The sequence below is a fragment of the Panicum hallii genome, chromosome 6 (genome assembly GCF_002211085.1).
Source record: "Panicum hallii strain FIL2 chromosome 6, PHallii_v3.1, whole genome shotgun sequence".
NCBI lineage: Eukaryota > Viridiplantae > Streptophyta > Magnoliopsida > Poales > Poaceae > Panicum > Panicum hallii.
Window position 1 is genome coordinate 43,765,826 of NC_038047.1, and position 19,870 is coordinate 43,785,695.

The 19,870-nt window shown below is 45.2% G+C and overlaps 1 protein-coding gene and 2 long non-coding RNA genes across 3 annotated transcripts; 1 reads left to right on the forward strand and 2 right to left on the reverse strand.

Moving 5' to 3' along the window:
- Positions 1 to 351: 351 nt before the first annotated feature.
- Positions 352 to 2,009, forward strand: LOC112897861 (DIMBOA UDP-glucosyltransferase BX9-like). Its single transcript, XM_025966251.1, has 2 exons — positions 352 to 914; positions 991 to 2,009. Exons 1-2 carry the CDS (start codon positions 434 to 436, stop codon positions 1,875 to 1,877), a joined length of 1,368 nt encoding a protein of 455 aa, XP_025822036.1. The 5' UTR covers positions 352 to 433; the 3' UTR covers positions 1,878 to 2,009.
- A 960-nt stretch (positions 2,010 to 2,969) lies between these two features.
- LOC112897864 lies at positions 2,970 to 3,661 on the reverse strand. Its single transcript, XR_003229782.1, has 2 exons — positions 3,381 to 3,661; positions 2,970 to 3,254 (listed from the first exon to the last, which is right to left on the reverse strand). It is a non-coding gene; the product is annotated as an uncharacterized LOC112897864 (long non-coding RNA).
- Positions 3,662 to 4,223: 562 nt separating this feature from the next.
- Positions 4,224 to 5,831, reverse strand: LOC112897863. The gene is made up of 2 exons (XR_003229781.1): positions 4,846 to 5,831; positions 4,224 to 4,606 (listed from the first exon to the last, which is right to left on the reverse strand). It is a non-coding gene; the product is annotated as an uncharacterized LOC112897863 (long non-coding RNA).
- Between the last annotated feature and the right edge of the window lie 14,039 nt (positions 5,832 to 19,870).

The following is a 19,870-nucleotide window of genomic DNA, read 5'->3' on the forward strand; positions in this document are numbered from 1 at the left end:
GTAAAACAAGTGAATACATACATACGGTGGAAAACTTACAGAGCATGTGATGCTACGTGCGTATCCGAATTTTATCCAGGCTCCGGACGGCCATTCTAGAGCATTACGACTGTTAGTTCTTAGATCGAGTGATGCCCCTCCTTTTTACGCATATGAAGCTATATATTCTTGATTTTCTCGCGTTTGGATGGGAAATATGGAAAGGTGATAGCAGCCCTAGACCTCTGACTTTAGTTAGCCCACTTGGACCTTTTTTTTTTAGTATCAACAGAAATTGTTTATGTATCATTTGCTGGCCACTCGCTGATAAAGTACTTTAACCTTGCCGCCCATTTCCGTCTACTTATTATTTAGCTTGCAGTTCTTGTCGGTTTCGATCCACGATAAGTCCTAATCCAGAAAGTAGTGGGCATCGAGGTGCAGAGTGGCAGCAATGGCCTCGCCCAGCCGAGCCGGCCGCCGCGTGGTGTTGTTCCCGTTCCCGTACCAGGGCCACTTCAACCCTGTGCTCCGGCTCGCGGGCGCTGTGCACGCCCGCGGCCTCGCAGTCACCGTGTTCCACACAGATCTTCGCGCGCCAGACCCGGCTGACTACCCCTCAGACTATCGCTTCGTGTCTGTGCCCGTCCATGTGCCCATGGATCTCGTGGCATCGGAGGACATCGCCAGACTCGTGATGGAGCTGAACGTCAGCTGTGCGGCGCCGTTCAAGGAGCGGCTGGCGGCGCTGCTCGCCGAGGAGGAGCCAGGAAGCGTCTGGTGCGTGATCACCGACGTCATTTGGTACTCGGCGCAGGCGGTAGCGAGGGAGCTCGGCGTGCCGGCTCTGGGATTCATGACCAGCAGCGCGGCGAGCTTCCGGAACTTCATCGCCTACCCTACACTGATTGAGAAGGGCTACTTGCCTGTCCAAGGTAACTAGAGAGCAAATTGAAATGTTTACACTGACAGCCAAACATGAGAATTCTTCATCTCTTCTTTCCACGGCAGAGGAGCACAGGGATGACCCAGTCGACGTGCTGCCACCGTTCCGTGTGAAAGAACTGCAACGCATCGAAACGAGCAGCCTTGCTGACTTCGCCAGCCTGCTCGGGCACACCGTTGATGGAGCACGGCAGTCCAGCGGCCTCATAATCAACACCTTCGAAGCCCTCGAGGCGGTTGACCTCGACAAGATCCGCGAGGACATGTCCATCCCCGTGTTCGCCGTCGGTCCTCTCAACAAGTTCGCGCCACCGGTCAAAAGTAGCTTGTACCAGTTGCAGCAAGACTGCCGGTGCCTCGACTGGCTGGACACGCAGGCGCCTCGCTCCGTGATCTACGTCAGCTTTGGGAGCCTCGCTGCCATGGACCCGCACGAGTTTGTGGAGCTGGCTTGGGGCCTCGCTGACAGTAAGCGCCCGTTCATCTGGGTGGTCAGGCCGAGCCTCATCCGCGGATTCGAGTCCGGTGATCTGCCGGATGGGTTTCGTGAAGAGGTAGGTGATCGAGGTAGGATCGTCGATTGGGCTCCACAGGATGAGGTGCTTTCTCATCCTGCGGTCTGCGCTTTCTTGACGCACAATGGTTGGAATTCGACGATTGAAGCTATATCAGAAGGTGTGCCGATGATTTCACGACCATTCTTGGGGGACCAATATGGAAACGCTATGTTCGCGTGCAACGTTTGGAGGGTGGGAGTGGAGGTTGAAGTGGAAGATCAGCTTGACAGAGGGAAGATCCAAGATGCTATTGAGAAACTGATGGGCAACAAACGAGGGAAAGAGGTTAGGGAGAGGATGGCAAATCTAAAACAGATGGTGGAGAAAGGCATTAAGGAGGGTGGATTGTCTCACGCAGCTTTTCTTAAGTTGGTTGATCTCATATTGTCAGTTTGAAACATTTGGAAGCTACAAAAAGCATATTTGTTGTTGGTATGAGCCAATGATGTGTACTTCCTTTTATTCAATTTCCACCTTTTGATCTTGGCACCAAATTCACCAATTTGACTGATTTTGTATGAGCTGTAACTCAAAAAATTGTGTTAGAGGAGCGATCCATGTATCTGTGATAGGGTAGGTTAGATCTATAATTTAACACTTGCTGCCTTTTGTTTCTTCTGATTGCTGATAGTTTTGTCCTGTGCGCCGACAATGACATGCTTGTGGAGGATTTGGAGTTTGGATATTTAAAATTTTCAAAGGGTGAAAGGCAACCTATTATGACGAACATGGTGAGAACGGAGAGCGCATGTCCTGAGGCGGTGCCGGTGACGGCAACGTCTACGCCACCATATACTTCTAGATCGCCACTGCATTTGGCCCGCGGGAGACCTTGCGGGATTCAAACGCGAGCCCCCCACTATATAATGGGTTATCGTTAACAGGTTATCGTCTTCACGTGGGACTTCCTCTCAAAGAGCGGCACATGGCGGCTGATTCAGGGATGGAAGCAAGGATCCTACGGACGAGAAAACGCTACACCCCGAGGAAAAGATCGAATCCTTCTTCGGTAAGTTAAGGGCTAATCCTTCCTCCCACCAATCTAGGGTTTCGTTTGAGGGTTTCCTAGCCTAGGTTAGGAAGAATCTAGTACAGGAGAGGCGAATCACCATCCACTATGTCAGAACACTTCATTACAGACGTCTAAACGTCTAAAGTCTCATCACAGATGTGGAAATCATACATCCGGAGATGTGGAAATCATACATCCATCTGTGATTACAGCACATCAGAGACGCGAATTTCCACATCTCTAATATGACCACATCAGAGACGAGGAAACATGCATCTGTGATGCTCAAAATCAGAGACGCAGCTAACTAAGACGCGTCTATGATGTTAAACCTCAGAGACGTGGCTGCAGAAAACATGTCTATGATGTGCAACATCAGAGACAGCTGTAAGAAAACGCGTATGTGATGATAAATTAAGAACAAAAAAAAGAAAAACAGGACATGAAATAGATCTTATAACAAAAAAAAGAAAACAGGACATGAAATAGATCTTATATACATCACAAATACATAAGTTCTATCCATATATACATTGCAGATACACATACATAATCTGTTGAAGTCATAGATATCAACTACTATCTCTAGAGTCACCACAATTATCTAATCTGCAGCCTTATTTCCAGCCTGGGACTTGTACTTAAATGACTATTGAAGGGCTTCAAATGAGCTTCAATGATTATTGAACTGGTAGCTCATAGAATAATCATTTTCTGGATGATTTGTTAGCTGCAACTGCAAAGGCATGAAATAACCTAACCTACAAGACCACAAATGCAAAATATAAATTCAATCATTCAGTTTACTAAACACAAAGGAGAAATATAAATTCAAACATTCAATTCACTAAACAGAAGCAAAGCAGAAATGCAAAATCCAGAGGTACCATATGATAGCGTGGAGATAAGGCAGTTGTGGAATGTTCAGACAGTTATACAAGCCAACCTTTCTCTGATCAAACATCTTGGAAGGAACCATTTTGGGTACAATCCTCACAGGAAAGGGAAAACTTACCTTAGGAACAAAAGAGCAAATCGAATCCATAATCTACATCCAAATTTCTTGAGGGCAGCCAACAGATAAGCTAGTGCTATTCTCTTAAACCAAAGAAATGACACCAGCTACATACTACCAAACACCAAATTTGTGTTTTTAATGGACAGAATGACAGATATATACATCGTATATTGGTAGGATGCATTTCAACTAAAATTTGCAATAAGGGTAACAAGTAAAACAAGGACTGGTACCAATTTAAGGTCAGCTATACAAACGTGACGGCATTATGAACAAGAAACGACCCCTATACTAAAAAGATAAAGCTTATTGGACCGAATCATATATATCAAGTCTCTCCACCAAATTATTTCCAACAACAAAGCATTGGCAAATTAATAATTAGATTACTGATTAATGATATTGACACCTGTAAGATGAAACTGATGAGATGCAATGTGTCTTTATTGGCATTACAGATATACATGCTTAATCAATTGAAGGCATACAAATTAACTGTTATTTCTAAAGCCACCAATATTATCTAATCTGCAGCCTTATTTCCAGTCAGCCACTTGTGATTGAATGACTACTGAAGAACTGAATAGGATCTGCACATTAACAATCACAGAAACCTACACGACTAAATATTTGCAGAACTATTTCAAAAATAATTGTCCAAGCTAATGAAGTAACCATCAATCCTTCATAACAGGACAGTGAGCATCAATCCTTACCTAATCAAGTAACCATCATTTAATGAAAATATTAATACAGTACACATTGGTTGGGCAAATAACAGGAAGTAAACTTATTACAACTATTATCCAGTAACACAGGCATATATTTTGAAATCTAGTCAACAATTTTCAGCCACAAGATAGTACTAAAACTACTACTATGCTTTTACTGTAGTAATTTAATCTGAAATGGGAAATACGTAGGTAGAAAACAGTTGGTCATCCCTGGCTATATTATTTGGACCTTTAAGAAGAGAAAAGGCAACAGAAAGCAATACAATCTACCATCAGTGATGTACAAATTCCAAAAGATGCTTCAGAATTCCATTGGCATATATTTTGGTTTCACGTGGTTGACCAGTCATAAAGACAACATCTGGATAGAAAAGGATAACTGATAATCAGAGGAAAAAATAATAGGAGTTTGATGTAGTTGCTGAAGCAGTACATACATAATTTCAGGTATAAATACAAAATGAGCAATATTAGATTAGGAGAAAGAAACAGTGAGTTATGTTGGCAAAGAGAAGGTATAATTGACAAATGACAGCAGTGCATGGACAAATGACAACTTCATAAAACAAACTGCTGAATGATTGCAAGAGAGGTGCATACTTCCTCTTTCTGTTGCCCATAGCATGGCTCATGTCATTCTTCAGCATATTGGTGATTGGAGTTCCCACAAGCTGCTCAAGAAAGAAAAGGTACAATTTCAAGTTTCATTAAGACAGTGCTGACAAAATCATGACTGTTAATTAGAATTAGAATCCATGGATCGATAGTCTAAACATATATACACTCTAAATGTACAGAATATGCATGCACCAGGTTTATTGCTCAGTTTGCTTGGAGCAACTAAGCTATGTCCTTGTATCAAGGGAGCAGATAGCTACACCCTAGTGGTTTTTTTTTTTGCATGCACCCTATTGTGTGTTTTTTCATGCAGCTGCAGTGACAAATTCATGATTAGCTGATTGCACAACAAAAAATTTTCTAAGCGAGAAACAACATCTACACCCTAGTGGCCTGGAACCAAACAGACACTCCAAGTCTAGATCAATTGGGGAGTTCACAAATCCTTAAGGGCCCGTTTGGATCATTAGAAACGTGCTGAATTGGAATCGGTTTCCAGGGCCGGCCTGTTTGGCTGCCGCAAGAATCGGAAAACTTGATTCCAGCACTTTCCACAAGTAGGAAACTTGATCCGCACCAAATTCACGAGGAAAAAAAGGAAAGCGGATTCCACTTCCCCTCCGACCCCCCTCATCATCTCCGACGCCCTGCTCCTCTCGGCTCACCTCTCCCGAAGACATGGCGATGGGGCCTAGGGTTTCCTAGTGCCGCCCCCTCCATCGCCCCCTTCTGCTCCTCCGTTCAGCCCTCCAATCCACCCGGCCTGTAGATCGAGTCTTCTCCAAGTGACCAAGTCAGAGCGTATCTGGGTCTCTAGATGTGCGCGAGGAGACAAGGGGCGAGCAGATCAGCTCCGTGCCTGATCCTGTGCAGCGGCGAGCAGATTGACACCGTCCTCCCCATCGGCGACCTCCATCTCCATCAGGCATCAGCGAGTAGGGCCGTCCCCATCAGCAGCTTCACTCCCCACCAGGCTGCAACTGAGGTAGTGTTTGGTTCGTCTCTGTTAACGCAACCGCAAACGGTAAGGCTGAGTGCGGCGGGGGGAGATATCGTCCCACCACGTCAGCTCTCACCCCACTCTCACCCCACCCCTCCAATGCATAGGCTATAGTGCCAGCTCTCACTTCTCTCTTCTCCACATCAGCTTTTCTTTTTCAAATTTAATTATTTCAACCTCCACGTAGACCAATAGAAACGCGCCACGTCACTTCCGTCTCACCTCTCTCGCCCGACACCAGCGCACCGCCTCGCTACCGCCCGCCTACCGCCCCCGCGCGGGAGAGCGGGGCGATAGCGCCCGCTCTCGCCCGGCGGTAGTGTTACCGCCTTCTCTCTCCCTCTCGCCTGCCTCTCGCCTCGCTCTCGCTTGGGCTGGGGCGACAGGGGGGCGGTATCGCCCCCCATTGGCACCAGCCTAACAGATTACAGGGGCAATGTAAATGGAACTGACGGAAGCAGAATATGTTTTTGGTTTAGCTATGTAACAAATGGAATTACGATACATCATGTCATGACCCAAATTAATGAAAAATGGTTAAAAACTAATGCCACATCATCATGAGCATCATCCAACCATAATCAAGCATCATGTTCATGTTTTGGATTGGTGTATTTATTTTTCTCTTATTTGTGTGAGTGAATGTTGTGAAGAAAGTTCAAATTTTGTTAAGCAACTGTGCCCCCAAGTATTTTATTCAAATACTAGATTTCAAATGGTGAATTGTAAATATTTTTCCCCAATTTACTGATACTTATCCCAAGCCACAAAATTCTTGAAAGTTTTGAAAACTGCTATTTTGTTTGAATTTCTGTGACCAATCCTTAATAGATTTTTGAGTGTTTGTTACAGAAATATGTTCTTGGTAGTTTGATCTTGCTCCAGTAAAACTTTGGGAAATTTTGGAGCCCAGGAAGTAGCAGTTTTTGATTTTGGAAGTTGGAGCATCATTTTTCGGTTATTTTTCCTTGTCCGACCCCCCCCCCCCCCCGGTCAGCCTCTCCCTGCGCCCCTAGCCCCACCCGTCAGCCTCCCTTCTTCGTCTCTCCCGCGCCATCGGCTGCGCCCGTTGGCCAGCCGCACGGCGGCGCTGCCCCGCCGGCCGTTGGCTGGGCCAGCGTGGCCTCAGGCCGGATTAACCCCGTGGCCGCCGCTCGTCTTCCCTGCTCGCCCGTTCAAACACGCCGTCCTCTCCCCTTCCCATGAAAACCCTAACCCTTCCTCTCCTGCCGCCTCCTCTTCCCTCCGCCGCTGGCCGCCGTAATCCGCCGCCGCCGGTGAGCCTCTGTCTGATTGCTCACGCGCACAACACCCCCTCCAACCCCTCGCTCGATTCGAGCTCTCACCGGCCCTTTCCCCTTCCCGCTGGAGCTTCCCCGATGATGCCCGTCTGCCCGCTGCTGCTGCTCCTCGCCGCACCGCCGCTTGCCACCTCGCTCCACCTGTCGGTGCTGCGGGTGAGCTTCCCCATTGCGCCGCGCCCCTTGTGCGCACGCTGCCCCGCCCCATTCGCGCCTTGAGCCGTGCCCGCCCTTCGCCGCCGCCGCGACGTCGCGTCGCGCGCACGTCCGCGCGCGCACGAGCCACGTCGTGAGCGTGCAAGTGGCGAGTCAAGGCCCGCGGCTGGCCTTGACTCCGCCCAGCCAGGACCGGCAGCCTCGGCCTGCCTGTATTCTTTTATCTATTCATGCTGCAAACTTGTAAAATGCATAGAAATTTGTGTAGACGTCCAAAATTGTGAAACTTGTTTTGTTTGTTTCCTCTATGATAGATCTACCTGAAAAATTATTGTTGAGCATGTTAGAGTCCTGTGCATTGAGTTATAGTTTATCCTTTCTAAATCAAGTTAATTGCTTAACTTGTTATGTGATGCTCTAAAAATGCAAATTAAATCTTGTTAGAATCCTTGTGAAATGTTCTATCTAATGATTCAACTTGCACAAATGACTCTATGGTGTTTGATAGGGTTTTAATGTGCTTATTAGTTTTCTGCCCTGCAAGCTTGTTAATTTCATAACTTTGGTTTGAAAAGTGATAAAATATCAAAACTACTTCTGTTACCTTTTTTGTCATGTCTATTCCCCCTGGTAATTTTCCGAAGATTTATGGAAATGTTTTGCATGACTTTTAAGATTTAACTTGTTTAGAGCAGCTGAAAGTTATAAAATGCATAAGTAATTCTATAAAAATAATTTTACTGCAAATTCAACTCACATGAGTTCCTATTGAGATCCCCTGTATGCAGAATTTAAATCATGATTTATGCTTGTTAAGTACTCTGTTTGAGCAAATCTCGCTTTTGGTCCCTACGATTAAAGTATAGTGATCGCGTTTCTTTATCCTTAACGCTTGTATCGCTTCCTTGTTTAGAATGATATTTTTCCTTCCATTTCATATCATACATACCATATCATCTTCATATCATCAGCATCATTCTAATGCATATATCTCATTCATACATTATAGTGACCGAAACGCCGGAGGACGAACCCGTTGAGCCCGCCGAGACCGTCGAAGCCGAGCCAGGAGCCGAGTTTGTCATTGAGCCGGAAGAAAACCAAGGCAAGCAGCTAAGCATGATTCCTTGACCCGCTTAACTTGATTAGAATTAGTTATCTCAATTGGGTATATATGTAAATACTATATGTTTATCTATTGCATCATCGATCCTATTTTCATACAATGACTTCCCTTGCTTTACATTCATATCCTTAGCACTTGTAGTTAATAACTAATCAATTAAGTGAATGCTTAGCCATGCTTAGAGTTAGTTTTTAGCTTGGAAGAAACATTGGAATAGGGTCACCTTGCTCGCTACACCACTTTTAACTATAATCGCACTAGTTCGGTTTTAAAATGTTGGAAGTTTGGAATGGTCTAGTTGGGAAGTTGTTTCATGATTTGAGAAAAAGGTAGGGCCTAGAGAAAGGAGTCTTGGAGGCATAGTCTGCTTGAATCGGTTAAGGACCGTCCGTGGATGACCTCGGTTTTGAGCATTTATCATACTACCACATATCCATTCATGGGATTGATAAACCGATTACCTTCTAGTTTTAACCTTTGATGCACAGTCCTAGATGCGTGGCCATAGGGCTTTGTATAGAGGCTTAGGGGTGTCCCCGGTGGACCTAGATAACTCTCCGCGCAAGTTAGGCGTGAGGTTCAACGGTTTAAACTTGTCGGAAAAGGTTGACGCGAGTACCCCCTTGCCTAACATGATCGGTTGGGTAAGTCGCATGGTCCTTATGTCATGTAGGTAAAGAAGTACACCTTTGCAAGGTTATTGAATCAATTCGAATTGCCGCGCTCTCGGTTACGAGCAAGCTCAATATCCAATGAATTCTTCGTAGAAGTATCGATTTTGTTGGATGGGTATATGTCACCTCATGTATGATGCTTAGTAGTAGGATAATTCAATTAACTAAAACTTGAGGTGGGTTGGGCAAGTTAATTAAAATGCTAGGAAGTTAGGTGGTGGAATTAGGGAGCTCATGCTTATGTAAATTACTTAACCTTAAAGTCTTATTTTTTTGAGCCTTCATGTGCATAATCCTTGGTTATTATTTATTCGCGTAAGTCTTGCGAGTACCTTTTGTACTCATGTTGCTTTATTAACTAAGTTGCAGGTGAGCCGGAAGTGGTGTTTGGCCACTTCTACCCCGCCGATACCAGCGCGGGTGAGGAGTAGGCCGATGCGGTCATGATGGTGTCCTTGAGCAAGACGCCATTATTCTATCTCGTTATTTTTATCCGCTGCGCAATCGTAATTGGGGATGTCACTTGAACATTAAACTTATGATTTATGTCCCTTCCTAATATTAATCGTGAGCCTTGTATCTCATATTTGAACCTTTAATTTTCAGATTTGAATTCTTCCTTTATATTAATCTTGTGATGACTAGTTGTTTAATCTTGTGATTAAAACTTGCTCTTTGTGGTTCATCGGTGATATATGGGCTTGTGACGGTATGTGTATATGCATGATCTTGGGCATATGTGTATATGCATAATCTAGATGTGGGTTAACGCGTGGCACGCCCTTAGCGCGAGCTCATGTTATCTCTCATCTTCATGAGAATGACCGGCGGTTCGCTTAAAATGATGTTAAATTGGGCAGTTCTCACACATCATTTGTTTCAGTCAGTTGGTAAGGAGAAGAAATTTGCTCATCCAAATTGTATTCAGCTGTGAGAAATTAACCTGGTGAAATCAAACGGAATTTACTTTTCAAAATCAGACGGAAATCTCATACAGGCATCACAAATATTAGATAGAAGAGAAAATTATCCAATCCAGTGTGCGATTAAGCAAATATTTAATTCAAGCCATGAAAGTCAGAATAGATGAGGGGGAAATCCATCCAAGATTCAGAATGAAAATCGGATGATATGAGAAACAACAATCAAACTATCCATGTGGCCATAGTCAAATACTTCAATTCCATCGAGAACATGCATAGCAGAGAGCAGCAGATACTACTAGCATAGAAGAGGAGACTGAAGACCGCCATGGCTGGAAACTAGGAAGGAGCTGATCATCTCGCCGGGTACCACGAGGATTGGTGTCGAACCCTGCAGCATGGCTGATTGCTTCATCGCATTCGCATCGCGGAAGGCAGGGGGATTGCGATGCTAGCGACCAGAAAGGTGGAGATTTCTATCGCCAGGGTCTAGAGAGCTTCGCGCATCGCGAGGTGCGAGGAGAAGCTCATGGATCGCCTGGTAACGCTTTCGATGGAGAAAATCGGGCGGTATCGACTTTGTATTGGGATGGTAACCGGTTCCATGGGATCTGATTACGGCAAACCCCAACCAAACATGTTCAACCGGTATCTGTTACCGTGTAATCAGATACGAAGAGATTTTTGCCCAACCAAACAATACCTGATATTTTTCTCGGGCAAGTATGACGCGAACATGAAACCGCATCTCTAATGGCTAACTAAACTATCACAGACCCATTTTGTTCATCCGCGTCTCTATTATTTCCGTATCAGAGACGTGTCACGTCTACCGACCAACGCATTAGAGACTTGTCCAGTTGATGCGTGTCTCTAATATGACATTTGAGACCCATTTTAATTCCGCGTCTCTGATGTAGGTGTCTTTTTCTTGACTTTCTTGCATAGTGATCAAGGAGTGCTACCCAGTCCATAGATCAGGTCGATTAGACACCAAACCAACTAAAATCAGTTTCTCGCATGACATCTAGGGGGAGCACGTGGAGGTGTTGAGGAAGGGAAAGATGGCGGAGGAGAGAGGTCGATGGGTGTGGCAGCCGGGACGGCAAATGCAACAACATCAACCTTCCCCCAATCCACCACATCCACAAGCTCCAGGAGGAAGACCTCAACAAGTTCCTCCTCCTGCAGGGTGTTAGCAACAAGGAGCTCTGCCAATTTGGCCGCTGCAGAAGTTCCAGCACAAACCTCAGAAGAATTAGCAGGAGCAAGGGGTGTCTGGGGATGCTTGGCCTACCATTGATGCGAGGCATTGTTTGCTGACTTGTTTGAATTGTGGTGAGCCTGATCATTTCGTTGGGATATGTGGAAAACCCAAGGTGTGTTTCATCTGTGCAATCCTGGGTCACCACATGGTTGCCTGCCCTCGCTGGTCCCAGTCCCACCAATTGCTAACTATTATGGTAGTGCCAATCAGGATTTAGGCTTCTATCATGTTGAGGTTTTTGAAACTAGTCCCAGCCAGTGGTTAATCTAATCTCACTGTGGGGTTGTGAGAGTGTTGTCTAGTTAGATCTCAATGGTTGAGTTGAAGAAGGAATTAGCTAATATATATTGCAAGGATTGGCCATGGCAAATCAGGGAGCTGGAACTTGGGAATTTTCTGGTCAGATTCCCATCTCACAAGAAAATCTCTGATATCAAAAACTATCCTTCAGCTGGCTTGAGGAAACCTGGTGTGTGCAAGTAGAGGTTTTGGAGTGGGTTGGGAAACAGTTCCTTTTGAAGAATTGGAGGATATGTGGGTGCAGATTAGAGGGATAAACCCCAAGTGGTGTGACTGGAGTGTTTTTGCATAGATTATTTTAGGGTTTGGGCTGCTGTTAGATGTGGATTGGCCTACCATATTCAAATTTTTCTATGAAGTGGTGAGGGTGAAACTGGCTTGCAGAGATCCATGCAAGATCCCTATAGAGACTCTTTGAGATGAGGAAGAAACTCTATATTATTTCCTTTGTAGTGGAAGGTGAGACGAAATAGAGCTCAATGGATGCTAATCCTGATAACCCTGATAATGGAGAAGATAATGACAACGATGATGATGTAGATGACTTGGATGGTGATCCTACTAAGGACAGCAATATGGATACTAACAGGGGACCACATCACACACCAAGTAATTACAAGTCAGACTCCACTGCTGGGCTTAAGTCCGTTGATGATAGATAGAAAGCTAAAATAGTGCCTTGTTACCAAGAGAATCAGTAGGATCTTGTCTAGAAGCATCAACTGTTGTGTGACATGAGCTGTGATAAGAGTAGGGCTGCTCCTGCCCCTTCTCCTGCTCCTTTACTGCTGCATCCTGTACCAGAAAGTAAACTGCCATGTTCTAGGAATGAACCAGTATCTTCCCTAGTGCTTTGCTACCAAGATAATCAGCAGAACCTTGAACAGGAATACTAGTTGAAGCCTGATATTAATGGTGACATGGGTACTAATACAACCTTGGCTGATTAGTTAGTGAAATTCTTTGAGAAGACTGATACAATATCTGAATCTAAACAACAATTACAACGGGAACAGCTCAGGAGTTCACCGAACATGACTGCTCTAGATTACTGAAAGACATGGAAATGGAAGAAGATAGTGACTCCGATGGGGATATGATGGAGCTAGCTGGGGAAAGGACGTTGCTAATGGCATCTACAAAGAGAAAATTAATTGAGGAGCTGGAAGAATGTGTTACCCATCCTGATGAAAACATTTGGCAAAACCATCAGACTAAAGGTAAGAAGCAGAAGTGGGGGCCTGAACTCCTGGTTGAGAGACCTAGAAGAAATACTGGAGACAATAGGACTATGATCCAGAAGGCTACCGATCTCAAGAGCTTCAAAAACCTGGAGGTCCCCACTAGGGGAGCAGGTAATTCCTTTGCTGCACTTGAGCTTGGTTATTTGTCTTGTATTGCTGATAAAGTTGATATTTCCCTAGGTGTCAAGTGCCCATACTGCTTGTCTAAATATTGATAACATGATTGAGGAGGAAAATGTGAGAAGTAAAAAATTTGAAAGTGACAACCTAGAAATCTTGTTACCAAGTAATCTAGAGGTTGAAAATGTGATGGTTTCTAATTCAGGATAAGTGGATGGTGATATTAATCATCAACAATAGGTTATGACCAAGGATACCTGGTCCCAAGTAGTGCAAAGAAGCTGCATTAATGCTGATAAATCAAAACAAGTTATCAACTGATAGGTTCTTTTTGGAATATTCGTGGCCTGAATAAAACGGGCAGATTGGACTATTTAAAAGATTTCATTGACTTAAATTATTTTGATTTTGTTGGTATCCAGGAAACTAAAAAAAGAGTCCTTCCATCACCTTTTTTTTGATGGTATAGGAAGAAACTTTGTCTCGAACCTTTTACCTGCTGTGGGCACTGCTGGTGGTGTCCTAGTAGGTTTTAGAAATCATAAGTTTGATATTCTACAGCGAGATATCAATCAATATTGTGTCTCTACTCTTATAAAAAATATTTGTGATGGCTTCATCTGGAGACTGGTCACAGTATATGGCTTAGCTTATGATGATCATAAGCAGGAGTTCATTACTGAGTTGCCTAGTGTTATGAGCAATTGGGATGGACCCACTTTATGTAGTGGTGATTTCAATTTAATTCTTGCTCTAGCACTAAGAGAAACAATGGTAGTATTAATTACCACTGGTCTGAATCCTTTAATGACAGGGTCAACCATTGGGGGCTAATTGAGCTCAAAAATCCTAGTAGAACATACACTTGGACTATTAATTAAGATTAGCCAGTGATGGCCCTTTTGGACAGGGTGTTTGCCACAACTGATTTTGAGGCCAAGTACCCCTTGTAGGGATCAAGAGTGTTTCAAGGTCGGTGTATATGTGACATCTGTGATCCAACAAATAGTGCCTCCATATCTTCAGAGTATGTATCACTGCTGCTAACTCCAAGTCGTGTGTAGGATAGTTCTGCTCATGCTTCCTCAACTGACGAGACACATATGCAATCACGTGTCCCTCTTGCATCAACACACAGCCAAGACCCTGTTTGGAAGCATCACAGTAGATGTCGAAACTCTTGTGAATGTCAGGCATAGCTAACACTGGTGTGGTAGTCAGCCTTTTCCTCAACTCATCAAAGTTGTTTGACATGCCTCTGACCATATAAACTTTTTGTCTTTCTCTAGTAGTGATGTAAGGGGTTTCACTATCTTAGAGAAGCCTTCTATAAATCTTCTATAATATCCCGCGAGTCCTAAGAAACTTTGGATCTCCGACACTGTGGTTGGCGGTTCCCAATTCAACACATCTCTGACCTTTCCTGGATCCACCGCAATACTTCCGCCCGTGATAACATGACCAAGGAACGAGACCTCTTTCAACCAGAACTCACACTTGCTGAGCTTAGCATACAGCTGATTATCTCTGAGTTTCTGCAAAACAAGCCTCAGATGTCCCTCGTGTTCCTCCTCATTACTGGAGTACACCAAAATATCATCGATGAACACCACCACGAACTTGTCAAGATACTCCAAGAACACCTTATTCATCAGATACATGAAATAAGCTGGAGCATTAGTCAACCCAAATGACATGACTGTGTATTCATATAGCCCGTATCTGGTAGTGAAAGCTGTCTTGGCAATATCTGAGGTCGTATCCTCAGCTGATGATACCCTGACTTCAAATCAATTTTGGAAAATACTCTGGCTCCCTTCAACTGATCAAACAGGTCTTCTATACGAGGCAGTGGATACTTGTTCTTGATGGTAACCTCATTCAAAGCTCTATAATCAACACACATACTCTGTGTACCATCTTTCTTTTCAACGAATATCACGAGCGCTCCCCAAGGTGAAGAACTAGGATGAATGAACTGTTTATCTAATAATTCTTTTAGCTGTTTCTTAAGTTCTTCTAGTTCACCAACTGACATTCTATATGGCCTTTTAGCAATAGGTGCGGTACCAGGTAGGAGATCTATGATGAACTCAATGTCGCGTTCAGGGGGCATGCCTAGCAAATCATCGGGGAAGACATTCGGATACTCGTAGATGACTCTGATGTCCTCAATTGAATCTGCCTTCAACTGATTCACTACACAGTCTGCTGCCGAGGAAGTGTTGCAACAAACTCAAACCTTTCACCTTCTGAGCTAGTAAGAACCACAGATCGCTTGGAACAGTGGATAACTGCGTCGTACTTCGTCAACCATCCCATACCAAGTATGATATCCATACCACTGGACTGCAAGACTATCGGATTTTCATAGAACTCCCTTCCCATAATCTGTATTTTTACCCCAAGACATCGATACACTGCTCTCATATTTCCCCCAGGTGAATTTACTAACATGGAACTAGGCATGGTGCATAGGGGAATGGAGTACTTAGCAATGTACTCAGCAGAAATGAATGTATGCGATACTCCAGAATTGAATAAAACTGATGCAGGGGCTGAGTTGATGAGAAACATATCGAACACAACATCCTGAGCCTCCTGAGCGGTCTCCGCAGCCACATGATTCACATGCCCGCAGACGAAGTTCTGTTGACCCTTGTTGTTCTGCGGTGTCTGGTTGTTGTTCTTGGGCTATTGCTACTGTGGGGTCTGCCTTTGTCCACTGTTGTTGAACTGGCCTGGAGTATTCTGGACGTTCCTCTTGGGACAACCATTAGCATAGTGTCCCACCTCACCACATCTGAAGCAAGTATTACCACTGGTAGGAGCAGGGGCATTGTTCCTCATCGGTGTTCCAGCAGGAGTGCCCTGGCGATTCTGCGGAAAGTTGGGACACTGCACTGACTAACCGGCACACTGAGCTTGCTGCAGCTGCTGACTCTGTTGGTTGGGGTGCTGGTACTGATTCTGCCCGTAGTTGACGTTCTGTCCTCCTGGGCGGAAAGGTGTTCCTTGCAGGGGCATGAAACGGGGGCGGGAGTTGCTGCTGAACTGCCCTGATGACTCAAACTTTCTCTTCTGCTCGCCCATCTCTTTGCGAGCATGCTCCACCAGGATGGCATTGTCTACCATCTTCTAGAAATTCTCGAAAGTATGCACCATTAGCTGATACTTGACAGGACCAATCAGACCATCCCTAAAGTGATCCTGCTTTCTACATCATCTGCTATATCTGTGGGAGCATAGCGAGATAATTGGATGAACTTGTCCTGGTACTTACTCACAGACATGGATCCCTATTTTAGCGCAAGGAACTCTTGCTTCTTGAGCTTCATCAGACTCTTGGGTATGTGGTGCTCCCAGAACTGGTTCCTGAACTCCTACCAGGTGATGGTGTTGGGAGTGTCATGGGCTGCGGTGTAAGCATCCCACCAATCTGCAGCGGTCCCTTCCAATCTACCTGATGCATAAAGAACCTTCTCCCTGTCAGTACACTGGATGATGTTCAGCATTTTCTGCACCATCTTGATCCAGTAATCAGCTTGCAGAGGATTAGACGAGTGAGAGAATGAGGGAGGTTTGTGGCTCATGAACTCCCTATGCCTGTCTCTTGCTGGTGGTGGTGGAGGTGGTGGAGCTTGGTTCATCTGAGCCTGCATGTTAGCGATAGTGTTCGCCATGTTGGTAAGCAGCTGAGTCTGGGCGGCGAGAAACCACTGCATCCCTGCAGGTGGCGCCTGGTGTGGTTGACTTTGTTGAGGATCGAGGTTGGTGGTGTTGCTCGTTCCCTATCGTGGCACTGCAGGCTGATCAACTCCTAACCTGGACCTGGTGTTCACCATCTGATCGGTTAGAAAAATGAGACTCATGAAATTAATCATGGAAAAAGGGTAGGAGCAAGGATAAGGTAAAGATAGTAAAGAAGATAGTCAACCCCAAGCTTTACTAAACTAGCTATTTGTATTATAAACTTGATATAATTGTGTTCATTACTCCACAATTTATCGCAATCATTACAAAGACCCAAATCATATTGTTTTCACAAAACCAAGCACACTTACACATTAATCTAAATAAAACACACCATCAAGACTGTTTCAAATTAGCGATTACAAAAGACTCTTAGAAAACCTCTATCTAAAAAAATACTCCTATCTTAACTCCTAGATCTATCCTCTCTAATGATAGCGGGTGTGGTAGCCGGGCTCTCCGTAGTAGACGCGCTTGCGAGGAGGTGACTCTGGCAGGTACTTCATAGGCTCATCGCTGTTGTACTTCGGGGGTAACTCTGAATCTCCCCTCAGCCGAGCTTCCAGAATCACCTTCTTCCTGATGGTCTTCATCAGCTTTCTCTTGACCTCCTGGATCTCTGCTCCGGCAGCATCTAGGCCCGTGCTGAGAGCGGCGACCAACTCCTGCATAGTGTCCATGAGCAAGCTTCCTTCCCCAAGGGGTGGGGCAGGAATCCGCGCACAGGTGGCTCCCCTCTTACACCATGGAAACAGCTGAAACTCGGTGCCTTGAAGTTCCTCCCTGTAAGCGTGGCAGAGATAGTACAACGCTCTCCTAGCGGCTTCACTAGTCCCTGCGTCCAAGGTCCTCCTGGGCACATCATCAATGTGCTTGGAGTACTCCACCCGGCTGCCATGTCTCTCATCCGGAACACTGATCACCACTGCCACCAGGCACTCCTCCTCCTGCTGGGCATTCTTGTACAAGTGAGCTTCATAGCGTGGCATCAACGGAAAGCCAATTCTCTGCATGGCCCTCCAGAGAAGCACAGGGAATGGACCTTCAGCAAAGTCCAAGTGATGTATCTGCTTCTCATAGTGAGGCTCGGGTGGCGGTGAGCGTGCGGCGACGGCTGGCTTTGGATCGTCGTCTGGGTCATCGCCACCACCATCGGGGGCACCTGAGTCATCATCACCATCCTCATCCTCGTCTCTGCTCGCAGCACCTGGATCGGCACCATCTCCTCTTGCAGGATCCTCATTGATACCACTTGAGACCTCAGGGGGGGTCCTCAGGCAACTCCATGGGCTCCTCCTCAGTGTCAGTGTCCACCCAGCCTCCTTCAGGATGGCCGTAGTGGTCGTAATCGTCATCCTCGAGTATCACGTACTTGGGTTCCATCTACTCGAACTCCTCCTGGTCGGACACTTCCTGCGGATGATGGATCGGATGTGGCGGTCCACGGGTGCTCTTGCGGGCGGTCTGCTTATTTCTGGCCATCTATAGCAAAAGTGAGGGTAGCGTAAGATAGAGGATATTTAGAAAATACTATAGGTGACCTTAAAGCAAGATTGCATTTTGAAAAATACCAACACACTTGAGAGATAAGCATGAAGTCAAGGAGAAAATAGTAGTGATATAATCAAGAAATAAGCAGTTCTCAAAAGTAAGCAAGTAGAAGCTAGGTTACTGATAGAGTCGGAGTGCCCGATCTTTCGGTGAGTGGAGATAATTTCGATCTGGTGGAAGATGACCCTCACGATCCGACTACGACGAGCGAGCCCAAAGCGCCAATGCAATCGCTGAACCAACTTCCTGTGGTTACCGACCTTGTTGATGCAAGATCAGCCTGATCACGAAGATCGTTTCCTGCACGCAATCGAAGAACGAACAAGAAAAAGATGCGAGCAATCACAATATCACTCGAAGGTGGAGTTCTGAATCTCACGAGGACAGCGCGTATTTGCGCGTGTTCGAGAGTAGCTAAAGCTAGATGTAAAACAAAACTCAAGTCTGGAAAGCAATGATGCCTCTATCTAAATAGAGGAAGAGAGGGGCGCAACCCTAGGAAAGGGGCGGCCAGGGAGGGGGCGCAGCCCCTAGTGGTGGTCAGCCCTAGGCGCCCACGCAAGGGCCTCTGTTGGGCCAGCATCTATTCTTCTGGGCCTTCGTTCTTCAGTAGCATGACGAAGTTCAGTTCTCTTGCACGGGCCCGAGTGATTGGCCCAGAAGGAGGTGGCGCCTGGGGTGGAGGAGCATCTGGTGTCGCTGGAAAAGGTGCTGCTGGCGTAGACGTACTCGTGTTGTAGTTGATGTCCTCATCAGTTACTAAGCAAGATGAGACTTAAAATTCGACCATTACTAACTAGGCTAATGTCCTACAGTCAACACTGCTCTGATACCACTTCTGTCACACCCGGTTTAGAAAAGATAACCGAATGCATCCCATATGTGCGCCAGGATCAAGTTCCACACATATAATAGATGTCACAAGTGTTTATCCGAAACAATGCATTAACGAAGTAGAGTAATACAGTACTTTATTACATGACCGACAATCTTAATCTTAAACGAATAAATAAACGTAAATAACTCGCAGTGGACTTCAACTTCACAGGTAGATGACTGGAAGACATACGCCTAGTACTCTTCGAAATCTTCAGGGAACTCCGGACAATTATCTTGTTCTAAGCAGCATTGTTTTTAATAAAGCAAGTGTGAGTACACTTATGGTTGGTACTCAGCAAGTGGAGTAAATTATATGACATGCAAGACTAAATCAAGAAAAAGCTAACATGGTTTGACTGCGATAAGCAATTTTAGTAGATCAAGTTTTATTAAGCAAGCTTAACTAAGTATAAGTATATACCAATCCCTTAAACATATAACAGTAATAGATATCATCAACATAAATAAATAAAGAACATTGATTTAGATCATCTTTAAGTTTAATTATCATGTGAGTGTCCAAGCCGCTCTTAACCGTGAGCACGGCTGATATATAGTTTTCACTCTCTAGAGGTTGTACACTTTACCCACAATTCGTGTTTCCCTTGATACCTAGGTTTGCAAGACCCTTAAACACTTCAACGTGAGTGGCAGGGATTCACTATGAGTGTGGCAGAACCAACCTGAATTATACCGGCTCAAGTACGCGAGTC

Bases quoted from the DNA above. Each gene is read 5' to 3' on its own strand.
- LOC112897861 (XM_025966251.1), top strand. From the start codon at position 434: ATGGCCTCGCCCAGCCGAGCCGGCCGCCGCGTGGTGTTGTTCCCGTTC. The intron at 915-990 runs GTAACTAGAGAG...TTTCCACGGCAG, and splicing joins GGGCTACTTGCCTGTCCAAG to AGGAGCACAGGGATGACCCA.